We start from the raw sequence: 24,010 nt of genomic DNA, 5'->3' as shown, positions 1-24,010 counted from the left end.
ACATACATAGTGAACTAGAAGTCAATGCTGAAAAATAAACTACGATAAAAAAACTCCAAAATCAACTCCAAGCTTACGGTTAGAAATTCAAATTTTGGCTTATAACCATAAGCAAAAGTTAAAAGACGAGGGTGGGTTTCCACCACAAATGTCACTACTGATTAGATGGATCTGCTAATTATCCTAGACATCACGGTACCACTTCTGGAGTTTGCGCGCTCCAAATATTCCTGTTATGGAAAATCGTAACATGAAAAATCAAACCCCAATCGATCAATGTGACATCGACATTACACCCACTCGGTTCCAACAGGATGCAGATTGAAGCCTAACATATCACGTATCAAAGACCTCAATTGTGAATCAAAGCATTAACAAAACGAGGAATCGCTATCTTGCGAATCGAAGCAGTGATAAAACGAAAAATCAGAGTAACTCGCAGAGATGGTATTGATCAAGCCAAAAGGCACTTGTTCTTAACCAACCAACGGAACATGCAGGCATAGAGATCGAAGAACATAGCAGTTAAAGGTAACCTAGATTGATCTCAAAGCCTCTCGAGATGTATCAAACGAGTTCTAACCGACGAACTAACTAGAAGACACCCCATCGACAGATCAGCCTCTCGAACTTCACCAAGACGAACCCCTCACCCCCACATTACCCGGTGGGCGTTTCAGGCAAGGTCGGCGTCGTCGAAGTCGGCGCCGTCGAAGGAGTTGTAGAACCCCGCGAAGGGGAGGGGGCCGCGCGGCTCGTTGGCGCGGGCCGTGCGGTGGCCGTGGAGGACCTCCGCGTCCTCGTCGTCGTCGAGGAAGACGGCGCCGGCGCCGCTGCTGCGGGGGGAGTCGTCGATGTCCATGAGCGCCGTGATGGCGTCGTCGTCCATGGCGGCGGGGGCGGCGCGGCTAGGGTTTCCCCGGGACCACGGCGAGGGGAGCGGGGAATGGGGAGGGCGGTGAGGAGGAGGAGGGGCCGGTGGTGGGGCTGGCGCTGGCGCTGGGGCGCGCCCCGAGTGCTTCCTTTGATGCTGGGGGGAATTGTTGCGTCGCTTCGCGAGCACACGGGAATTTTCTTTTTCGTTCTTTTTTCTGTATGATACTAGTCAGTGATTTAACAGAGGTAACAAAAGCGCAGAATCCTTTAAGCTTCCTATTTTTGTGTGTGGGCCGGGCCGGGCTGGGCTGGGCTTGCGTGCCGCTAGGCCGGGCCTGTTCTGTTGATATCGTGACTGGCGAGATGCGGTCTGCTTTTTTCTCCCCTTGTCCTCACCTTTTTTTTTACTTGGTTTTTAAGTCCATGTTTTGTTAAACGTTACCATGTGTTTCTTATAAATAGTTTTATATAGATATATTATCATTTTATATTTTTAAATTAAAATTGTAATCGATTAACCATTAAACAACTATCGTAATAATCAGAAAATATTTTATCTTCTAGCTATCTTACACACGGTCTGCGAGGGTTGGTTTGGTTCGATACCCTAAAAAAATTGACGGTACCAAAGTATTCTTTAGCACAATAGATTTTACTTTTTAATACTACAACCATTTCATATTATAAGATTTTAGTTCAACCTTTATTTGTTTATAGAACAACGTATATGGTTTATATACTTGTTCAATTTATTAGCGTCTATATATATTTAGAAAAACCAAAATATATTATAATATAAAACAAGCTAATATCCATTAGGATATAAACTATAGGCAAAGTCTAGAAATTACTAAATTGAACATTGGCAATAGCAATAATTTAGCTTCACACCAAAAACACCATATGTACTATTCAAACTAGCAAAATATTGATAGAGCATATTTTGGCATCGATTCAAACAACCCTGAGTTCTTTGTTTATACGGATTTGGTCTGCCTCGTCAACGGTTAATCAGAGTTTTACGACGGAAACAATGATGTAAAGGTCAACCTCTACGAAATTTTACTCCTTTTTAGAATGGAAACGGTCTTTTTCATTGTTGTATTTGTGCCTCTTCGCTTCTTTGGGCTTTTGGGGATATTTTGGCATTTTGCCCATGCTTATGCGGGCCTTACCAAAAAAAAATTGGGTCGCAGTCAAAACTAGTACATAAACAATAGTGCTGCCTCCATTTTCATTACTTATCAGTTATCACCATTAACCATCACTATTTTAACTTTAACAATTAATATTTTAAATGATTGCACTATCATTATTTTAACTTGAACCATTAATATTTTTAAATGATTAATTGATTATTAGCGAAAGTTGTATGACTGTATATTTTTCACATCACACTACTAATATAGCATATTTTTAGATATACATAGCAATTTTTACGAGTAATCAAAGTTAATAAATAAATAAAATAGTGACAATTATTTGAAGCCCGATGTATTACTAGGTTGATTGCGACTGGCTGTACTTGTATGCGAGGAAATAGAATAGCTTAGTATAAACTAATTAGGAAGGTTTAGGATATACAAGACGTACCATCATTATACGGAATCACAGTTCACGGTTACATTGCAGATTTGCATTGGCATTACTCAGTTAAAAGAGAGTCCGACATATTATACAACCAGCTTATATCGTGCTACGAAGGATAGCAGGCGTCCGATTATCGCACAGGTCGCGTGACAGTGGGAGCTATGCCTTCTTTACTTCGTTCGTAACCACTTTAACGTCTTCGGTGCTGGCAGTGAGATCTGCGAGACAAGGAGCTACTGTAATGAGAAAAGATTGTGGCACGGGCACAAAAAGGAAATGCGGCGAGATAGATGGGGAAAAGGAAGGAGCTTACCCGATGCTAAGCGCTTGCGTTTCCCCAGTCCACTGACGTTCCAAACATTTTGATCCACCGTGCTCCCGGCAACTTCCCTTTTCATACCCTTCAGTTTCTGGTGAAATATTGGTATTGCCTTCACAAGATCTGCAGGTTCAGCACAATTAAGCAGGTCATATATTCTGAAAGAGAGAGTTAACTAGGATGAGCTTAAAGCCATATTTTGTTATTAATGGCCAGCAACCCTGTCAAGATCAAATTTCAACACAGGGATAAGGCTTTCGAATTAGTATCAAGATCCTATAAACAACACTGATTTGTATTTGTATGTAACGCAAACAAATTAACAAAAAAATCAGATAGAAAGTCACAGAATTTGGGGGCGGTGATAGAATCTTGCTTGCCAAAACTCAAAATCGTTGATGCCAGTGGCTGCATCATAACATTTTTTTTTACCATGTGAAATACTAGACTATAACCAATATGCACGATACGTTACAATTGCTAATAATCTGCCATGTAGCATGTCAATTGTCAAACAAGGTGGTAACTGGTAAGGATATAACATCAGCAGCAAGACAATAACCCAAATTATATCAACAATTTGAATTGGTACTAACCCAACCATTAAAGTTAAGAAGTGAACAAGGTAAAAGTATAGTTGCCTTATTCAAAAGGTATTAGCCTAAACTAAATAAAATAAAAGTCTTTTATGCCATCAATGTTGAAGTGAAACTGAAGCTGAGCATGTCAAATCACTATTTTTTCAACAACAAAAGCAACGTGAAACTTAATCAGCACATACTAAACGCAAATGATGGGATCTGACGGATGTTTAATTATAATCAAATGGCGTGGTCTCTTTCTCCTGTTGTACGCAACTATTGCATCTAATGGCATACCTTGAAAATTATCCTGAAAGGACTTGCTTTCAAACACCTTCAATAGTTCAGCCATACAGGACCCCAAATTTCTCTGGCACTCAGCTTGTCTTTCTAAGGAAGAAATATCCCTTTGAAGTTCTTCAGATTCATTGTTAGCCTGATGAAACATGTGTTTGTCATACGAATATGGATATAGACAAGTTAATTTAATTCATTCAAGTAAAATGCTTACATATTCAAGTTTTTTCCTTAGAGAAACAAGTTCCTCATCGAGATCCAAATCAGAATTCCCATCATTGAGTGATCCTTTTGCAGAAGAACTATGCTGATGAAGAAAATAACTAATATGTTTAGCCATTTGCTTGATACTACATTTTTTGAAATGGAACAGTGAAATAAACATAAAGTAAAGCAAGGCTTCAGGGAAAAGAATTATATGTTCTGCTTCATCTAGATGTAAGACCATATGAAGATGAAGATTGTACAAGTTTGACACTATATGAATTCCAAAGGGAACATGGTGTAGTCTAATTAAAATATCTTGACTTTACTAAATCAATCACTTTAACCTCACCCAAAACAAAAATCACTTCAAGATGAGGAACATACATCTTCACGCGTCAGAAATCCTTCAGGTATAGCGAAACAATGTCGAAGGCAGTATTTCTCCCAATTGCTCATTCTCTTATCCAATACATCCTTAACTAAGTTGTGAATGCTGATTACTCCCTGAAAAGAAAAGTCATAAGAACAACTATACTTTTCAGAACATTCAAGCTGACCTGGTCAGTTGGGAAAAAAGTGACAATTGACAAACATATGAACCATATGCAATAGCTTCCAGAATAAAACACAGTAACAATGTAAATGACATGATAATAAGACAAACCAGTTATTAAACATGATACAGGATAACTTGTACAGGGTACTAAATCATTAGAAGTGTTACAATATAATGTAATGTTTCCGAGGAGAGTTAGTCTGACATGACCATAGATGCTTTCGACCATGAATCCACAATAAATGATATTAATGGGCAGACAGATGTACGGTATCCACTCTATAGGAAAATATGAAAGAAGTTAATAGATGAAAGTAATTTTATCCAGGCCCATGATTTGCTTTGATATATTTCTAACTGTTTCAATATTTACACTTAGTAATCCATTTGTGTTTCAGATTTAGGCATAGAGAGTATCGTCGCAAGTTTGTTTGTCAATTATATATGCAAATAGCAACACATTTGTTTCACTGCCCATTGGAAAGTGGTAATGATAGTATGATACCACACACTATGCGGCATGAAAAAGTCATATGAATTAGATAAGGACGGACAGCACATCGCATCCTGTAAAACAGTGACTACAAAACAAGTAATCATACTACTGCAGCTGAAAATCACATCCTGATTTGGCAAGAATTTTATGTGAAATAGGATCTAATAGGCAAACCTAAGTTTAGAACGAACCAAAATTGACAAATGTCTACTAGTCACTAATAACAGCTGGCTGATCCTAACAAATTGGTGGACGCTGAGAGCGCTAGGGCTCACAAATTGGTGAAATCAAGAGCGCTAAGGCAGTTCAGCTACCCAACGAGCAAGCAACCCGATGAACAAAGGTCGAATTCGTCTAGAAACACAACCACAGTCCACATAGACCAAGGCACATTATGAACCGCGGCATGGAATTCGCGTTCCAACACCGGAATCACCAAGGGCCTAATTGGGGTTTCATGCTTCATCAAATCCGGTGGCCCGGGGAACTTACCCGCTCCAGCTCCTCGGCCTTCTGGGTCGCGGTGGCGGCGCCGACGGCCTCGGGGGCGCCTTCCCTGGAGAAGAACAGAGCAGCAAGAGGGCAAGTTAACTAACACGCGAGCAGCGGAGGGGAGAAAAAGGGAGAGCAGTGGGGAAGCGGATGCGATGGCCGAGTGAGGGCTCCGGAGCCTAACTGGAGGCAGTACTCGAAGGCCCCGTAGCGGACGTCGTCGACCGCGTTGAGGACCGAGTTGACGAAGAGCGGCGCGTTCAGCCCCAGCGCCGCCTCCACCTCCGCCGTCGCCGCGGGGCTCTCGTCGCTCTCTTCCATGCCTCCGGATCCCGACACTCTCCTCTGGACTAGTAGCAGGGGGCTCCTGGGTGGCGCTGGTGTGGGACGGGCGGTGAAGAGAGCGACGTCGGAGGGTTGGGGCTTGGGCGCCGCGCGCCGCGAGGTGGTTCCGCGCAGCCGCCGCCGAGTGAGGGGGAGTTTGAAATTTTCGGCGGCCAATTTTCGGGCGGAAATGGATGCCCTTCTGTAGCTTTCCAGAGCGGCAGAGCCCGTGCTGCACGAGTGCACGACGCCGCTGTTCGGTGGCGAAGGTGTGCGAAGCGGCTTTTGCTGGGCTTAATCCATGAGTCTGCGTGGGCCTAGTTTTACATACGATATGGGCCTAAAGCCTTAGGATGTGTTTGTTACGTGGATAAGTAGTATGGGTTAGAGGCTTACAGCTAATCCAGACCTGTGAGATAGGTTGTTTCTATTTTTTTCCCGTGGCTTTTTATAGGCTCATGATTTATTTATTTTCAATTATAGATAATAAGGCACATAAGCATATCAGCACATCCCTTAATATAAGCCTAAAAAAGAAACCAAAGGTAAATACGTATCTAATAATAAGTCAAAAGGTTAAGACGTTATTTATTAAAATACAAAGAAAATATTTGGTCATACTCTATTTTCAAGCAAATATTTAGAAATTTCTTTAATTTTCAACATCGATAAACATTAAAAACCACATTCATGGTCACAGTTGAATAAAAATAACTCAAATTCGCAGAATCAAAATCTTTTATTTGTTTGAGAGAGGGCAAAATCAAAATCATTCTCATGCTGTGACAATTAGTTCCCACTAACATAACATGTACTTTAAAGGAAATTGCTGTACTGTACGATGAAATCGTACGAGTATCGATACGATTTCAGCCGCTGCTTCAACTGTGACCGTGATTTTTTACCGCGCCGCTGCTACTTCAAGCGCTGTCGTTTGTCCTTTCATGGTACGTATAGCACTGCTCTATTTTAAACTGCATAACTAATTTAACCTAGATTTTAAACTGCGTAAAAAACAAAAAAAAAAACAAAACTACTCCAGAAGTTCGTCTTTGTCGCCATGGATTGCTCGCCGGCTGGCATCCTGATTACCTGAGGTACCTCCTCCCTGGTACTATCGTCCCCGGCCAACCCGGATATCGCTCCTCTGGGTGGTCGGGGAAGGTCGGGATCTGGGAGGTCACAGCGCACCGCGGCGAGAACTCAGCGCTGCTGCTGCCCATGTGAGGCTTGCACTCGTACACCGTCTGCCAGCACCCCGCGCAGTACCTCGCCGGCGCCGTCAGGGCCACGTCCACCTCCGCGTCCCCGCGGCGCAGCTCCTCGGCGAGGCTCTCCCGCGCGAACCCCGGCACGGCCACCCCGTGGCCCCACGCCATCACGGACCTCGCCTCCGTGGTGTTCTCGCTCTCCCCGCAGAACTCCGGCACGGGCCCCCTCGCCAGCGGCACGCCGCGGTAGGACACGGCCGCCGTCGTGCCGCGCTCCGTGCACGCCGCGCTGTACCTGCGCGGCTCCTTGATGCGGACGTTCAGGTCGAACGTGGCGTCCAGCGTGGGCCGCCCGAGGTCGCGGTCCGGGTCGAGCCCCGAGAAGCCGGCGACGGCGACGCTGAACTCGGCGCTCTTGCCGATGTCGACGGACCACTTGTAGGGGTAGTAGAGCAACGCCGACATGAGCACGAGCGCCGTGAGAGCGCCGAGGATCCCCGGGAGGATGCTCCGGCAGAACCCCTTCAGTGCGCCGCAGTCGCCGCGGCGGCGGCCGTCACGGCCCCCGCCATAATTGAGGAGCAGCTCGTCTAACTCCGGCGACCGCGCCCTCATGTCGACGCTTTCGTAGGTTTCTTGCCGATTCGCTCGCCGCACGATCTAATCTAATACTCTCTCCATATTTTTATGATACCATTGACTTTTAAAATTACGTTTGACCATTTGTTTTATTTAAAATTTATATTTAAATATGCAAAATTATAATGCATATTTAAAGTTTCTATAATAATAAATCATATTATAACAAAATAATTAATAATTATATAACTTTTTAATAAGACGAAGGATCAAACGTGAATCTAGTCAACGGCGTTATATAAAAAAAATATAGAGGGAGTATAATCTAAGCTACAGTAGAAGGGAGTTGATACGAATTATGAACTTAGCGTGCGCCGTATCAGGTGTTCGTTATAAACAGATCGCCATTGGAAGATCAATACAACCTCCTATCCTACACGGACTAATCATCAGATTGGGTTAGTGTTTGATCTACCGAGATGAGTTCGGCAATGATACGGAGATCAGATATCTCGATTCCGATTGTTTCACGTTGTTCCTGCGTTCGCCGTGCTCGACTACGATTACGAGCTCCATGGATGTGTACAAACCAAGCGCAGGCAGGGTAATAGAGTCGTCACGCCGTCACGTCAAGCTAATCCCAAATATAGAGAAGTGGCCATGGGCGCGTTCGCGGAGCAAGAACACCCGCCTCTCCTTGGTCGTCGCAGCTCCGCAGCTCCTCTCGACGAGAGGGAGAAGAAGAAGAAGAAGATGATGATCACTTCACCTATGCCTGTCATGTATTCATCGCCTTGTTCATGGTCATCTACGCGATCATGATGTTCGTCCTCTGGATCGGCCGGCCGAACGCGGAGGGGATGACGGCGCCAATCCAGCCAGACTACTTCGTCGCGATCAACGGCCTCTCGGGGCTCGACCCGTCGACGGACCTGGGCGCGCCGGCGCTCGACCCGGCGTTCAGCCTGACCCTCCGCGTCGCCTCGCGGAGCCCCACGGCCGGGGCGTGCGTCAGGGCCGGCGCGGCGGTGGAGGTGCTCTACCGCGGCGTCCCGCAGGCCGCCGGGCGCGCCCCGGACCCGGAGCTGTGTGCGGGGGCCGATGGGCGCGGCGGAGGACGGCTCCGTCGTCGCGCGGGGCAGCGGCGTGCGCGTGCCGGGGCCCGAGCTGGACGCCCTCGCGGAGGACATGCGGCGCGGCGAGGCGCTGTTCGAGGTGGCGCTCACGTTCCCGTACTACGGGCAGCGGAAGGTGGCGTCGTGCCGGGACAGGATCGGCGACGCCGCCGCGCTGCGGGTGCCCTGCGACGTGTCAATGGTGGACCCGCGCCGCCTTGACATCTAATGAGCTATCACTGCGTGTAAAAACCGGATTTACTTGCGGATGTGTCACGCTCACACACATATGTTGAGCACTAACAATATTCGATAGATTGCTAATGTGACTACTCTCGATCGAATTCATCGGTAGCTTGGGACCGCAGTTAATTTTGGCTGATTTCTTTTCTTTTTCTGAATGCAACATTGATTGGCAGGTCAATTGGATTAATTTTATGACGCTCGGCGCTACTTCACGAATTAGTTGATATTTGATAATTAGCCTATAACGATTAATGGTTTATACTGGTTGACTGTAAATAGGTAGCGTAGCACTAGGACTATGAAGTCTGATCGGTCTCGCTCACGATCAACTCCACCCCTTCTCCTTCGACGCTTTTATCAAGATCTCAAAACCAAACCAACCGGCTTTCGCATGTCGCGATCCCACCAGAAAAAAAAGCACATATAACCTCTCAGTCTATCGATCTAAAGTTCTAAACTATAGAGCACTAGCCAAGAGCATGTTAACCTAACAACAACAGCCTATTTGGAAAACAGTTTTTAGCACACGGGTGTATATATACCCGTGTGCTTGCATCCCATCTAAATAGTCATAAAAAAATATGAAAAAAATTGACAAGATAGATTAATATGAGTTATATCACTTCACAAACATGCAAGTTTAAATTTAACTTCTACAAGTTGTAAAAAAAAAACAAACAAAACTGAAACTAAGTATACACATATTCATAATTGTTTTATTATTTTTGCTACAACCTGTAGAAGTTAAATTTAAACTTTCATGTTGGTGGAGTGATAACTCATATCAAACTATCTTATTAAATTTTTTTTATATTTTTAATAACTATTTAGATAATATGCAAGCAACGGATGTATATAAACTCGTATGTTAAAAAATTTCTTCCCAGCCTATTTGGCCTCTCAGCCACTCCTATGGTCTGCAGACAGTGCAGACAGACAGCGTGGGGACATCGACACTTCCGGATGTGCCAGTACAGTCGACGTGGGTGCTTATTGTATACTTAAAATTTCAAATTTTAAATAAATTTATCTCTCATATTATATTATTTTTTAAAAAACGTTCACATCCTATTGTTAGAAAAAAAATGTTTTAAAAAGTAGATCTTTCGTGACTATGTTTCACTTGAATTATGTTGTTACCGCATGATGTTGTATTGTTATTGTACGGTTGTGAGGTGGTTTTTCGGTCTTGGGAGACAATTATAAAGAAAAAGAAAAAAAGGAAAAAAATCTTTATTAATGTTGTAATGATTTTAGAATGTATTGTATTTTTGACATAATATAATATTTTAAAAATATATAAGTTAAACCATATAAACATAAGATCCTAAATACATTGTAGATCCTAGGAGGGGAAACAGTTTTTAGCACATGGGTGTATATACACCCGTGTGCTTGCATGCAATCTAAATAGTCACCAAAAGATATGAAAAAATTTAACACAATAGATTAATATGAGTTATATCACTCCACAAACGTGTAAAGATTAAATTCAACTTTTACAAGTTGTAGCAAAAAAAACAAATAAAACTGAAACTAAGTATACGCATATTCATAATTGTTTTTGTTATTTTGCTACAACTCGTAGAAGTTGAATTTAAACTTACATGTTAATGGAGTGAAATAACTCATATTAAACTATCCTCTTAATTTTTTTCATATTTGTTGATAACTATTTAGAAGACATACTAAGCAACGGGTGTACCTACACCCGAATGCTAAAAAACTATCTCCATCGTAGGAGTTCCAGAAATACAGAACCAAAATCCACATCACACTGATCGGTAAGTGAACACAACAGACACCACCCCGACACGTCCGTGGCTTATACCGGTGGCCGGACTCATGAACGAATGCTGGAAGAAACTGATGAGCACTACGCGTCCTCCCGATCCATTGCTTCATCTATGTCTGTTGTCGCCGGTGCTGCAGTCTCTGTGCCCACTGCGTCCATGTCCATGGCCACCATAGTCGCAGTCATGGCATCCTCCCGATCCATTGCTTCGATGGCTTCCTTCAGATCGCGAGCAATCTCATTAAATCCTAGAGCATTCAGGACGATCTGGTCTACGTCTTCTGCCGCCTCCGCCGCGACCACCTCGTCCTGCATGTAAACTAGCAGGTTGCTGCCGTCATCGGGCGACGCTGGGTGCTGATCAGCTTCGTCGATGACAACGGCCATGGCGGGAGGCGTACTAGGAGCCGCTGCCGCCGGAGCCGCCGCGTGCGTGTAGTGGCAGTCGCACAGCATGTTGAGGTGCCCCCGGAAGCTGCCGCCACCGCTCTTCGGATCCCGGGTGGACATGCGTGGGGTGACGCAGCCCGGGAGGAACTCCTCCTCGGAGGTTAGCACCTCGTCCATGTCTTCGCCCATGGAGGCGAAGATGTCGGCGAGGTGTTCCTCCATGGTGAGCGTGTAGTCGGTGTCGAAGTACGCCTTGAGCTTGTCGCGCAGGAGACCAAAGTAGCGGCAGAAGCCGCTGCTGTTCTCCCCGGCCGCCGAGGAGCCGTGCGCGCTGCCGCGCGCCTGCTTCTCTGGTTTCTCCGGCGACATGGAGTACGATCACACGTACAAGGGAGGGTGCGTCTCAGCCTCTCAGGTTGCGGTGGTAACAAACACGATCGAGCGTCAGGAGAGGGAGGACCCAGGACATGCAATATATACCCGGAGATTGGGGGTTGTCAGAAGCGGAGTCGGTCTCCGTCTCCGTCACGTAGAAGCACGTAGGCTGACTCGTAGAGACAAGACAAGACGATCCGTGTTGGTTTTTGATGGGGGGCGACTAATCGCTTGCAATCCGGATCAATTCTTTGGGTGCTAACGAGACTGGGATCCCTCTCGTCCTAAGCAATCCGTCAACCGACGGCAGGAGCTCTGATTATTCTCGCGTCAAGTGCTAACGAGATTGGGATCCCTCTCGTCCTAAGAGACCTGGCTCGTATAGAATTCGTACGGGCCTGCCGATTTCCAGTAATTTAACTCGCGTTCACGAAACTCCGCATAAAATTGACCAAGTTTCGATCTTCGTGTCGCTGTTCGATCAACGAAAACACCAGAGCTCGATTATCCCTAGTACTCCAGCTAGTCAATCCCTGCGATCGCGAACTGACAAACCAAGTCGAGCGGAAAAAGGATCAGTTCAGCATGCTAGCTGCGACGACAATGCAGATGGATGCGTCGCCGGCAGACCAACAGCCTCCCGGTCGTCGCCGGCGCTGCTGCGACGGTGTAACGTGGGGATATCGCGCGCTCGTGGTCTTCTCGCTCCTATGCGCAGTCTTCCTTATTGTCGCGCTCGGCTACTTCGTAACCGTGACTGTGAGCGGCGGGCATCCGGTTTTCTCCGCCTCGATCGACGCCGTCTCCGGCCTCGAGCTCGACCCCGCGAAGGACCCTGCCGGCCAGGCGCCCACGCTGGACCCGGAGTTCAGCCTCACCATCCGCGTCTCCTCGCGGAGACGGATGAGCATGTACCCGGACTGCCTCCCGTCGACTGGCGCCGCCACCACCGTGGAGGTCACCTACCGCGGCGTCCTGCTCGCCAGCGGGCCCGTGGGGCAGCTCTGCGTCGGGGTAGGGGAGACGAAGGACGAGGCCGCCGTCGCGTGGGGCACCGGGGTGCGGCTGCCCGGGTTCCTCCTGGACGCGCTCGCGGCGGACGCGAGGCGCGGGGCGGCGGCGTTCGACGTCGCGGTGAGGATCCAGGACACCGCCCACGTCCACCACCACGGCGTCCACCACGACCACTACTACCAGGAGACACGCGTGTCGTGCACGGCGAGGCGGGTCGGGGACGAACCCGTCGCGGCGCTGAACACCCCGTGCCTCGTGTCCACTGCGGACGTCCCCGTGTCATACCCGAACACCGGGAGGACGCAGCCTGCCGGTGCCAATTAACGTGGGTTTCATGTTAATGACTATATTAGAGTTCACCTTTTCTTTTGTCAATATATATATTGTGTCGTACGTCTAGATATAAACCAACAGTCCATTGCTGTGCACGCATTTTTGTTGCTTATTTCGCGATCTGATGAGAACGCTTGGACACCACTACACCAGTCGTCGCACCATCATAGTTGTACAACGCAGCTAGACAACAAGTAAAATACATAAAACCTGAGCGTTTTTTTTGGGTATGGACGAGAGGGCTCAAAAACCACCTTCGTCGTCCATCTCACGCTCGGCGGCGTCGTCCTCGGCGTCGCCAATGTACAAGTACGGGTTCTTCTCCACCGGCTGGAAGTTGTAGAACACGAACAGGTAGAAGGCGAAGCTGGCGGCCTCGATGGCCACGTTGACGCCCCACTGGTACTTGTAGCTGAGCAAGGCGAGGAACGCCGACGCGATGATCCGGGTGAAGTAGAGGTAGCCGACGACGACGAGGTAGAAGCGCTTGAACAGCGTCAGCTTCTGGAGGTTGAGCGCCGCCTTGCCGTCGGTCCTGGAGGCCTCGCGCATGCTGCGGATGGACCAGATGATCGGGAAGAAGACGGCGCAGCAGCAGATGACGTCCACCAGCAGGAACACCTGGTTCCACACGATCCAGCCCTGCCCCGTCGGCCCCGTCTCCCCGATCACCACCAGCAACAGGTTCTCGATCACTTGCAGCGGGATCACGATCATGAGCACGTTCTTCTCGCGCTCCTGGCGCCGTGAATTAATTCAGAATAGATCAGTACTAGAGTTCTTGATTCGATCATGGCGAGCGAGTGATTAACTAATGCCGATGGATGATGATGACCTGGAGGTAGGGCTTGAGGAAGGACCAGCCGGTGCCGATGAGGACGATGACGGTGAAGAGCAGGACGCCCTTCAGGAAGCCGAACACGTAGAAGGCCACGTCCCAGCCGTGCGGCGTGCCGGTGCGCTCGACGTACCACGAGTCCTCCGCCGCGCACGCCATCTTGAGCGCCTTGAAGAGCAGCAGCGCGCCCATGACGGCGTGGATCCGCTCCGCCGTCGCGCGGTGCCGCACGCACGCGCACGCCCAGGCTGCCAGGAAAGCGAAGTAAACCGCCGACACGGCCGTGTAGATGGTCGGCAGCGGCTGCAGCCCCACGGGGAGGTAGTTCCTGGGGCCGTCGGAGGCACCGCCCCGCACGTTGTACAGCTCGGTGAGCACGTCCATGGTGACCTCCACGCCGTCCTGGCAGTTGCTGAACAGGACGGCGTACTGGTCGGGATCGTCGATGGTCACGGTGGTGGTGACGCCGCCGGGCGGGACGTCGCTGAGCCGGAGCACCGGGAGCGCGTAGTCGCTCGTCAGCACGCAGAAGCCGCCCCCGGCGTCGCCGTTGTCCCCCGGGTCGGCGGCAGCGTACGCGGACTCGTTGTTGATCCTCGGGAACTGGCTGCCGGAGATGAGGACGAACCCCATGAGGCTGGGGTCAACCGCGGTGAGCGGTGACCCCGGCCGGAGGTTCCACTCCGAGCGGCGTATGGAGACGGTGGCCCTGCCGCCACGCTCGAAACCAAACTGCACGAAGAGAATGAGAGGCCGCGAGTCCGACGCGATGAGCGTCGTCGTGATCTCAGCATCGGCGGCCCGCGCGAGGAGCAGCAGCACGGCGACGGCGAGGGAGGAGGTTCCCATGGACCTTGCCGGAGACCGTCGCACGTGCATGTCATCCAACGCGGCGGATTAACCGCTCTGCTTGTTGCATCGATCGATCTCAATCTGCCCTTCCCGGTGCAGGAATCGTAGCCTGCATGGGGCTCGACCGTGCGGGAGGAGAGAGGGGGGCGGCAATGGAAATGGACAGGCGGTTCGTCGATGACCATAGCGTGTTTTAGGGATGGCCATGAGAGGCCCGGGGACGAACGGAGAAGGTGACGTACTGACGTGTTGTTTACTTGTTTCTCTCCCGTTTCTGCCACGCCACGGCGGCCGGGCCATCGGCACACTTGGGTACGGTGCTCCGCGTGCATGGTAAATGGACCTCATGTGACGTGGGCTTGCCGGCTAATGGGCTTAATGAGCTGCGTGTAGTTTTTCTTCGGCGTGATAAAATGACCAGTTGCATGTACAAAAGCACTATTTCTCCATAAAATGATACTCCCTCCATTAATTTTTTTATTTAGTGTTTGACTATTTGTCTTATTTAAAATTTAGTACAAATATAAAAAATAATAAATTATACTTAAAGTTCTTTTAATAATAAAATAAGTCATAAGCAAAATAAATGATATTTCTTGAATTAGACAAATGATAAGCAAAAAGGTTAAACATTTTACATTACGAAACGGAGGTAGTATGTTAGCAAAGAAGTTGATGTGATCTCAAGGTAAACAGATCATCATGTCAGGCTCTCAGGGATCTTTATCCCTATGTTACTACAGGTTTAATTCACAACCTTTACACCAAATCATACCAGCAAAAACAGAAAATGTCCAAAAAAAAAAAGAGCAAAGAAAAGGTACCATAACAACAAGATGAATCAACCCCTTAGGCTGCTGAGAAAAACACCATCTAATTTCAAAGTAGCCTGGTCTCATTCAATTTTTTTCCATAGTTGGGAGCACTTAGGATTTTTTTTATAAGCAATTTTACCATCTTTGAGGAGGTATCAAAAGATACCACTGTTTTCTATGTAAAATTTGATATTTTCTAGTAGGTATCTTATTGTACTTTCTCAAATATAGAAAAATACTCTGTGTCTGCTTGATTAGACCAACCGTCTCTATTAAGTTGCTGTACCCATGACGCGGCACATGATCTGTGTCTGCTTGAGGATTCCGGCTTCTTTTTAAGCAAAATTACTTTGTATTACTACCTTTGTCAGAGAATTTCTATTACTTTCCTGTTCCCTAGATGGAATCATATTTTGTTCTGTTTTCCACTGCATTCCATCGCGTCCTAAGTAAAGCGGAATGTATGTCTGTCTAGAGTTCTAGGGTTCTTTTTTATGTGTCTTTGGCCACCAATGACCTGTTTACGCATATCTATGTTTAGATTCTTTCATCCAGAGGAGTGTAATACATGCATAAAATATTTTCCATGATTTCGTCAGGGCTTCTTTTTTTTGGTGTTGTTGCTGCTGCTACTGCCTCCTGGTGCCTGCTAACGTGCTCACCAACTTTTTTATGTGCAACAACTTTTCTTTTTGGTTTTGGCTCTAAATTTGTATTCCCTCCATATTTTTATATTTTTATGTATGACACCGTTGGCTTTTACGATTACGTTTGACCATTCATTTTATTTAAAATTTATATTCAAATATGTAAAATTATAATACATACTTAAAATTCCTATAATAATAAATCATATTATAACAAAATAATTAATAATTATATAATTTTTTTGAATAAGACGAATGGTCAAACGTGGACCTAAAAGTCAACGGCGTCATATAAAAAATATAGAGGTAGTAGTAAAAGAGAATCCACTATATATTTAGAGCAATTTTAACATTCTTTCAAAAGGTAGCTATAGGTAACATAATTTTGTTAATTTTGACAACTTGAGATACTTGGCAACTTAAGTAAATTTTGGTATTTATAGATATTTGTTAAGGACGGTAAAATTATCACTCTTCAATAAAACCTTGTGTTGGAGTGTAAGTCTTCGATGCAAGGACCAGGGATGCAATTCATATTTCTTATCTTAAAAAGTAAATTCTGTCAAAATGTCAAATTAAAAAAAGATAATTGTAAGCCTGCCCATTATGATTTTATTAAGAGATATGTCATCCTAACCCATGTGTCATTGACTCATACATGTCCTATATGTCAATGAGATACCAATGGCAATCTTCGACTGTACACAGTTATAATGACACGGTTACAAATTTCTTGTTAAAAAATCTCAGATGCTCAACGATTCGCGCATATGGCCTGCTATCACAAGTCTAGGTTGGTGAAAGGCTAGATTAGCAAATTTGAATGCAACAGGTGGAGTTTAATTAGCTCCTTATGTCCGAAATTGCTCTAGATTCGACGAAAGAAAATGTCTTATCACCCATCATTCATCTATGGGCAAAGTTCTTGATCATGTTCTTTAGGACAAACTGAAAAGATTTTGCCTACAAACTCAAGGTCGTAGGCAAATAAGCTGCTTCTCATGCATCCTGACGTGAGCATCCTAGCTAGCTCTTGTCTTTCCGCTGGGCCGAGCCCTGCATTGATGGGTCAATATTTTTCCTTCTAACCAAACCAGCTGCAGCTCGCTTCCAGTACGGTCAAATAAGAGTAATTTTATAGTTTAATAAAAAAAATATCTCGAGGTACCGGTACCTCATGTTATTAAATTATTTCTAATCGTTTGATTTAACAGCGTACATCTAGATCCAATGATAAAAAAAATTTAGTACCTCGAGATACTTTTTGTTGACCAAAGCAAATCTTGGCAAATAATCATACGTACAGTTCGTCGAATGAGAACAAAAACTAGAATACTAACCAGATCGATCCTTCTGGTAGTAGAAATGCAAAGCGCAAAAGCGAGCCAGGAGGGAGAACTCCGTCCGACCAGAAAGACGCCGCGAGAATCGACATGCCATCGCGAGCAGACAAAAGCAGAGAGCGTTTATAAAACTCCGGCGATCTCGATCTCGATCATCTGCAAACGCTTAACAATAATAGCAGTAGGCAGTAGCGATCCATCCAACACCCCCCTGCAATTATATGCGCATATGTGGATTGGCCTTCCCTTTCCGGTCGCTGGGCTTTATGATATGCGCCCTCCCCCATTTAACAATGCCGCGGGGCGGGACACCTGTCGCCGCCAGCCGCCTCGCCGGCTCGCCGTGGCGCGAGCGACAGCGACGCCGCGCGTAAACTAACCGGGCGCGGGAGCTTGCCCGAAATGGCAGCCATGATCGCCGGAATAGTTTACTCCGGCCGGTCCCCCACCGCAACGCCTCTCGCCAGAAAGCAACCAGCCGTACGTCGACGTAGCAGCGGACACTAGGCGGTGGTACGGTGGTGGGTGGTGTGCGCCGGCGTCCTGGCAGGCCGTCCGTGTGGCGGGGGGGACCAATGCATCGGCCAGGTGGGCGGGCGGGGGGAGCAGCGCATCGATCCCACTCGCCGTGACAGCTACGCCGGACATAAAAATAACCGGCTGAATCGCCGGTGGCCGCGATGTGTGTCGTTCGGGCTAAGCTAAGCTAAGCCTACTACGACCAAACTACGGGGCGGGCTAGCTAGACGGCTCTACGTGGAGGCGAGGGGGGGCTCTCGTGTCTCGCAGGCCGGCCGGCCGGGACGGCATTGTTTAACTCCGGGAGGATCTATGCAACGCTGTGATGCCGTGACAAAGATGCCCTTTGGCCTGTCCCCGGTTAATTTAGTGAGGTTTAAAGACAAGAGTGAAAAATAATAAACATTCTATTCTAACATCCTGGTGCCCCGTTTGTTCGTCGGCCATGATTTGATTGACTGATTGATTATAGTAGCTAATCAAGAGATCTCGGTATATTTTTATTAGTGTCGGAAATTCTACTGCAAGTCGATCTGCAAGCTCATATGCTACGTGTTCCCCTGTTGTTGATAAGGGTCTAAGGGATAAGGCAGGCTATTTTTGGTTTTTTTGGATAAACGAAATTGTATATTTGTAAATAAAAAAATTTATAAATAACTTTTTATATAAGTATTTCTAGTGATTTAAAAGTAAAAACAGGAAAATAAATTATGATAAAAAGTAAAAATCAACATCACTAAATTTTGTCTTAGCATAACCATAAGAAAAAAATCGATAGGGATAATGTCCAAATATCTGGAGTTTCACATGCGTACCTAGCTTCAGGAAGTAGAATGAAATTGGTTATGTTTATGCACCTTGGGCTAACTTGCACTCACTGTGTTCCGTATTATAATAATGTATTTTTAAACTTGACTAGATTTATTTATGTATTAACGTATATGTTCTGTATATATCTAGATTCATTAGTACATATCTGAATCTAGACAACTGAGAGAATAGTAGTCAAATGAGAATTAATATTCACGCAAAAAAAAGAGTTTTCAAAACAATGCATTCTAGCTGCCGTGATCAACACACGTGTTAATTAATTCGTTGGTCTTCCACTGCAAGTCGACGGGCGTGGTCTCTCCTACGTCCTACCTAGGCCGGGTTAGTTACCTTCACGGTTTCCACAAAAAGCAATGTGTAGCCAAGCGAGTTGGCAGTTAACGAAACATCTACTTGGATTTGGTCCCTAGTTTAACAACTATTCAAAGCGTGTAAGAAGATTAGATTTGCCAAAGGCTGCATTAACCAGTGATCAGTAGACCGTGTGTCTGGCGGCGGCGCCGTGCGTGATCACGCTCCGAGATAGCGTACGTACTGGTTTGGCGGCCTGCAACCATACGTCGACGATACCAGTAACCGCGTTTTCCCCCGCCCAACAAAACGGAGTTTTATACTGCAATTATATTGCACTAATCAGAGGTTAGCGTGCTCAAGTGCAAGATGTTAATTAGCACGTAACTAGATAGCCGCTCGTGTCCTTCCAACAAAAGGATAATTGTTTGACTTTTTCACGATATATTTGTAAGTAAAAATATTTTTATAAATTATATATATATAGCGATATAAAAGATAAAGATGAAAAATAAACTTTGATTAACAATTTTAAAATCAACTCTATCTAAATTTTAAGATAGAAATTTAAATTTTGATTTATAAGTATAAGTAGAAGAAAAAAACAGGTGAGTGTCGCCTTAGTTCTTTGGCAGGAGAGCTTTTATCTGGTTCTTCTAGTAATTAAAGTGTCCATTTTTATCTCGGCCCCTTTTCTGTCTTTTAGAAACTGACGAGACTTCAGTTGTCTTTCTCTGATTTGCCGAGGGATTAAAAGTCTGGTCGGTCCTGAGATGTCAACTAGTGGTTCGGTCTTTTGACTCTTTTCCGCTGTTAAATTTTCTGAAGCACGCTTGCTCTTTATCTTCAGAGCAACAGGAGTGATTGATGGGTGCTGAGCTGCTGACAGGGAGGACGTTAAGCTTATGCTTATATAAGCTAAAAATCGAGATATGATTTTAAGTTCTTTTATCTAAGTTTATTTTCTGGTCTTTGTTTTAGTTTGTTTTAGTTTATTAAGTGTGTGTGTGTGTATATATATATATATATATATATATATATATATATATATATATATATATATATATATATATATATATATATATATATATATATATATATAAGAGTGTATATATATATTCACAAATTATTATTTAGTATAAATGTAGTGTTTAGTACTTTTTCCAAAAAAGTCAAATAGTCACCCTGAAACTCTCAGGTATACCATGAATGGTGAATGTAAATAGTAGAACGTGTGACAACAACAAAACGTGAATGAAGAGAAAGCACATCAATCCTAAACGATTGGTTTTTGTTCTCTTAAACTAGCAAAGCCTCATTGTTATCCACTTGCTTCTTTGTGTTACTTTTCATTAATTAGCAAGAAGTGTGCTAAGTTCCTGTGGTTGCAAATTGCAATTATGCAGAAAATGACCTTTCTAATTACTTGACCTACCGCTGGAAGTTCACACCTAAAACATGGACCATATGGCTAAATTAAATATCATATATGAATAATATAAAAATGGTATTTTCTACATGTGTGTAATTATTTCTTCCATAAATATCCACACGTTAATCCAGGTAATCTCATTGCTTAAATAATCACTTCTGATCTAGATTACAATATATTATGCTTGAACCTAGTGGCGCGGAGAGGTTGTTTAAGAGTTTGAAGAATGCAATATAAAACTATCATATGTAACATGTTTTAGTGAAAATCAGCCCGGTCTTGACAATCTTTGGTAGAGCCCAATAAAAAATCCATGACCTCACTATACTAATAAGAAGAAATGCACCCGCAACCCAACCCCACCCCACGTGTACACACACACACAATTCATAGACATCAATATTTTAACCTTCATCATGCATTCTACCATTTTAGTGCATATGCATGTTCTTTTTTGCCATGTGCTTGGAGTGGCAAGTCCCAAGATTTATTAGCATATACCCTCTCTTATTTAACATTATAAATTCGACGAGTAGCTAAATGTAGGGTGTGTTTTGACCATAACATTTTTACATTGTTTCGATTGTATTTATAAAACTATAGTCACAAGAAAGTAATTTTTAACATGAACCCCAAAATTAAATATTTTATGGCAAAGCCTAAACACCATTAGTTGCTAGTTGGTCATAAGCTTAAAATTAGACGGCTAAAATGCATTGTCTCATATTTATGAACAGATATGTTATAAAACATTTTAAAAACTCAATACAATATCATAATAATACCGTTGAACTTGAGTAAATGATACGTGATGTTTAGACACCCATGTAAATATTTAGGTTAAAATATAATTAGTTCTTTTATAGTTTCAATTTAAACATATTGAAAACGACATGCCATATGGGCAACCTACTCTCGTCACTCTCGAACGAAATCAGACGGGCACGTACTGTACGCACCACGTGAAACACGTACCTAGTACTACCATTCCCATGTTCTCACCTAATAAAATTAAAACCAGCTGCTTACCTATGCTGATCGATATTTCCACGCGATAATACCCCCATGGGCCATGTCACAAACCCATCATGGGCAACTAACGAACCCCGCGCGGGGATGACGGATCGCTCTCATGAACCCTGCCTATCCATCCATCCGTCCAGCAAAATTCGCTTCGGGCATCATGCCATCCACGATCCCAGCGACGCCACGGGCCGCTCGTACCCGTTGTGCGCGCTCCTCCTCGACACGGAATCTCTCGTCAATTCCTCCGCTCTCCCTTTCTTTCTTTAATTCCTCCCTTTCTTTCTTTAATTCCTCCCATGCTAATCCCTACCGCTAGGCTTAAAAGCGCGCTCCCGATGGGGAGATATATTTGATCACATCGCGCGATATCATCAGCGTCCACTCGCACGGCTCGGTCGCTCATCGATCCCTCGCACAGGCGCACGCACTCGGGGTCGCGCGCTTTACGCTCTTTTTTTTTTTGGGCCCAAACCGTGTGAGCGACCGCGGCGTGGGGCGAGTGGTGGAGGCCACACAGTGTCGCTCGCGCTTGACCCCGAGTCAGCGTGCGGTCCCGGCTCCGCGCGCGCGCGGTTGGACGGACGCCGCGGTGGTTTAGTGGCGGTGGTGGGGTTAGGCCCCGGGGGCTCCCGTGTTGACGATGAGGCGACCCGGCCGACCGTACACGGGTGAGAAAAAAAAAACGTAACACGACGCGCGGCGCGCGGGCGCGGAGCGGCGCTGGGGTGAATCCGCCATCGTGGGGTGGTCAAAGTGACCGCTTGGAACCGCCTGCCCGAGTCTTTTTTGGCGGACGGCGACGGCTGCGCTTTTTCCGCTGCTAAGCGCGTCGCGGCGCGGGTTGCTCGGCCTTGAAGCGACCGTGATCGATGCATGCCCCGGCCCCTACGATGGCCAGGTGTTTAACGAGAGTTTGGCTATCGTACGTTGCGGTCGCCGTCTGATTGCGCTTGACTGTCCGTCCGATGTGGGTGGTGCGTTTCAGTTCTACCGTGGAGAGCCATGGGAAATTATTACCGGCCGAGGCCACCCGATGATCGTTGCCACTGGGCTCACACGCGTGCCGATCCGGTAGAGAACTAGAGATCTTGTCACCAGGTTGAAGCCTGTGCACAAGTTGTGCAGTAGCCTTTCCGTCCTTGTGTCGTACTACTACTATGCTAGTATATCTTGGCAACAGTCAGATTTGGAGATCACTTTGATCTAGATGGACTGCTAGAAGGGTGTACGGGAAAAGCGACGTGAGTACGTGACCGAGCAGGTCTGTTTGACTTGAGCAGCAGAAACCATGCGATTCGGCGAAGGCCTACAAGGCTATACAGTTTGACCGACTTGAATGCATGGTAGGCCATGCGCACGTTTCGACGGAGGTCAACTGCCTGCACATGTGGCAGCGCACGAGGTTAGACACTGCCAAGACAGGTCAACTGTCCTAGGACCCAATGGGCACCTGAACTGGGGCCTCTCGTATCGAACTCGTGTGCTAGGTGCATCATGGATGTAGATACGCCGTGTATTGTTACGAAATCTGAAATCCTTTTGTTTGATGTGTATAGAAATATTGCATCCATTTCCTAAAAAATAGAGAATATATGTCAGGTTCTTTTATGGCTAAGGATAAAAGATTATATTATTAGCGTGCTAACTATTTAATGTTATAAACGATAAAATTGTCCATTAATTAAAAATTAATTTTTAAAAGATGAGATGATGAAATTTTATATAGAAACCTTTTAAAAAATCCCTATATAGATGTTCGAAAGCATACATATAAAAATAAGACAATAATTAAGGAGAAGAAACCATCCTATATTACATACATGGTGAAAAATGTTGATGACACCATGCACTTACCACTCTTCAAAGGAAGATATTGGTTCAACCGAAGGCTACTTCTAGATCGAGCAATCATACCAACATCGCTATTTTGAGGAGACGTTTTTCTTTCGGAAAGATGTTTTATTTTGTGTAAGTTAGCTAGGTCATAATCAATCCAAGACTCATCCACCGATGCTAGCGACCTTGTATGTGGCTCATATTATTCATTTTTTTCACATACTCAAGCAAATGGCCGTGCTTAAGTTTTCACATATTCGCCCTTCATGTATAAAAAGGAAAGTACCCTTGAATAGAAATTTAATGATGTGTGAGTATGATATGCATGTATGGTGGTGTGTGCATCTTTCTTGTAATAAAAAAAATCACCCTAAAACGCAGTTTAAATTGAGGATTTACCTTTCATGTGTAAAACTAGACGAAAAGCTCGTGGTTTGATACCTTGCTCAGCTCGACTCATTTCAATCTGTTCATGAGCCAAGTCACATCTTTAGATTATTTTTGATAACGAGTCAGCTCATGAACTACTTGCGGGCTAAACAAGCTACTGAGCAGGGAGCAGCAGAACTAGGCTGATAACGTGCCATAGCCATAGCCCATTATACCTCCATTCCTCTTCCTCTATAACAACTCCACCAATATTATAGCCACCACTAAACTAGACACACACAGTGACAGGCAGGAGAAGCACAAGAAGCAGTGACCCATTCAGTCCTGTCAGTCCAACCCAACCCTTCGGGGCGATAGCTGACAACCCCGCCCCAACCCATCACACGGTTGTGCC

At 45.5% G+C, this 24,010-nt stretch overlaps 3 protein-coding genes across 3 annotated transcripts; all 3 read right to left on the bottom strand.

Moving 5' to 3' along the window:
- Positions 1 to 395: 395 nt before the first annotated feature.
- LOC121053520 (ubiquitin carboxyl-terminal hydrolase 51-like) lies at positions 396 to 1,301 on the bottom strand. Its single transcript, XM_040520630.1, has 2 exons — positions 1,285 to 1,301; positions 396 to 1,091 (listed from the first exon to the last, which is right to left on the bottom strand). Exons 1-2 carry the CDS (start codon positions 1,299 to 1,301, stop codon positions 677 to 679), a joined length of 432 nt encoding a protein of 143 aa, XP_040376564.1. The 3' UTR covers positions 396 to 676.
- Positions 1,302 to 2,371: 1,070 nt separating this feature from the next.
- LOC102713047 (protein MIS12 homolog) lies at positions 2,372 to 5,899 on the bottom strand. The gene is made up of 7 exons (XM_006647463.2): positions 5,599 to 5,899; positions 5,415 to 5,478; positions 4,255 to 4,374; positions 3,878 to 3,970; positions 3,664 to 3,802; positions 2,780 to 2,908; positions 2,372 to 2,684 (listed from the first exon to the last, which is right to left on the bottom strand). The coding sequence occupies exons 1-7, from the start codon at positions 5,733 to 5,735 to the stop codon at positions 2,626 to 2,628; spliced, it is 741 nt and encodes a 246-aa protein (XP_006647526.1). The 5' UTR covers positions 5,736 to 5,899; the 3' UTR covers positions 2,372 to 2,625.
- Positions 5,900 to 12,810: 6,911 nt separating this feature from the next.
- On the bottom strand, positions 12,811 to 14,649 carry LOC102712777 (protein CANDIDATE G-PROTEIN COUPLED RECEPTOR 7-like). The gene is made up of 2 exons (XM_006647462.3): positions 13,632 to 14,649; positions 12,811 to 13,534 (listed from the first exon to the last, which is right to left on the bottom strand). Exons 1-2 carry the CDS (start codon positions 14,511 to 14,513, stop codon positions 13,040 to 13,042), a joined length of 1,377 nt encoding a protein of 458 aa, XP_006647525.1. The 5' UTR covers positions 14,514 to 14,649; the 3' UTR covers positions 12,811 to 13,039.
- Positions 14,650 to 24,010: the final 9,361 nt, after the last annotated feature.

The sequence above is a fragment of the Oryza brachyantha genome, chromosome 2, assembly GCF_000231095.2.
Source record: "Oryza brachyantha chromosome 2, ObraRS2, whole genome shotgun sequence".
Taxonomy (NCBI): domain Eukaryota; kingdom Viridiplantae; phylum Streptophyta; class Magnoliopsida; order Poales; family Poaceae; genus Oryza; species Oryza brachyantha.
Note: the sequence above shows the minus strand (reverse complement) of the source record. Positions and strands in the feature narration are given on the sequence as shown.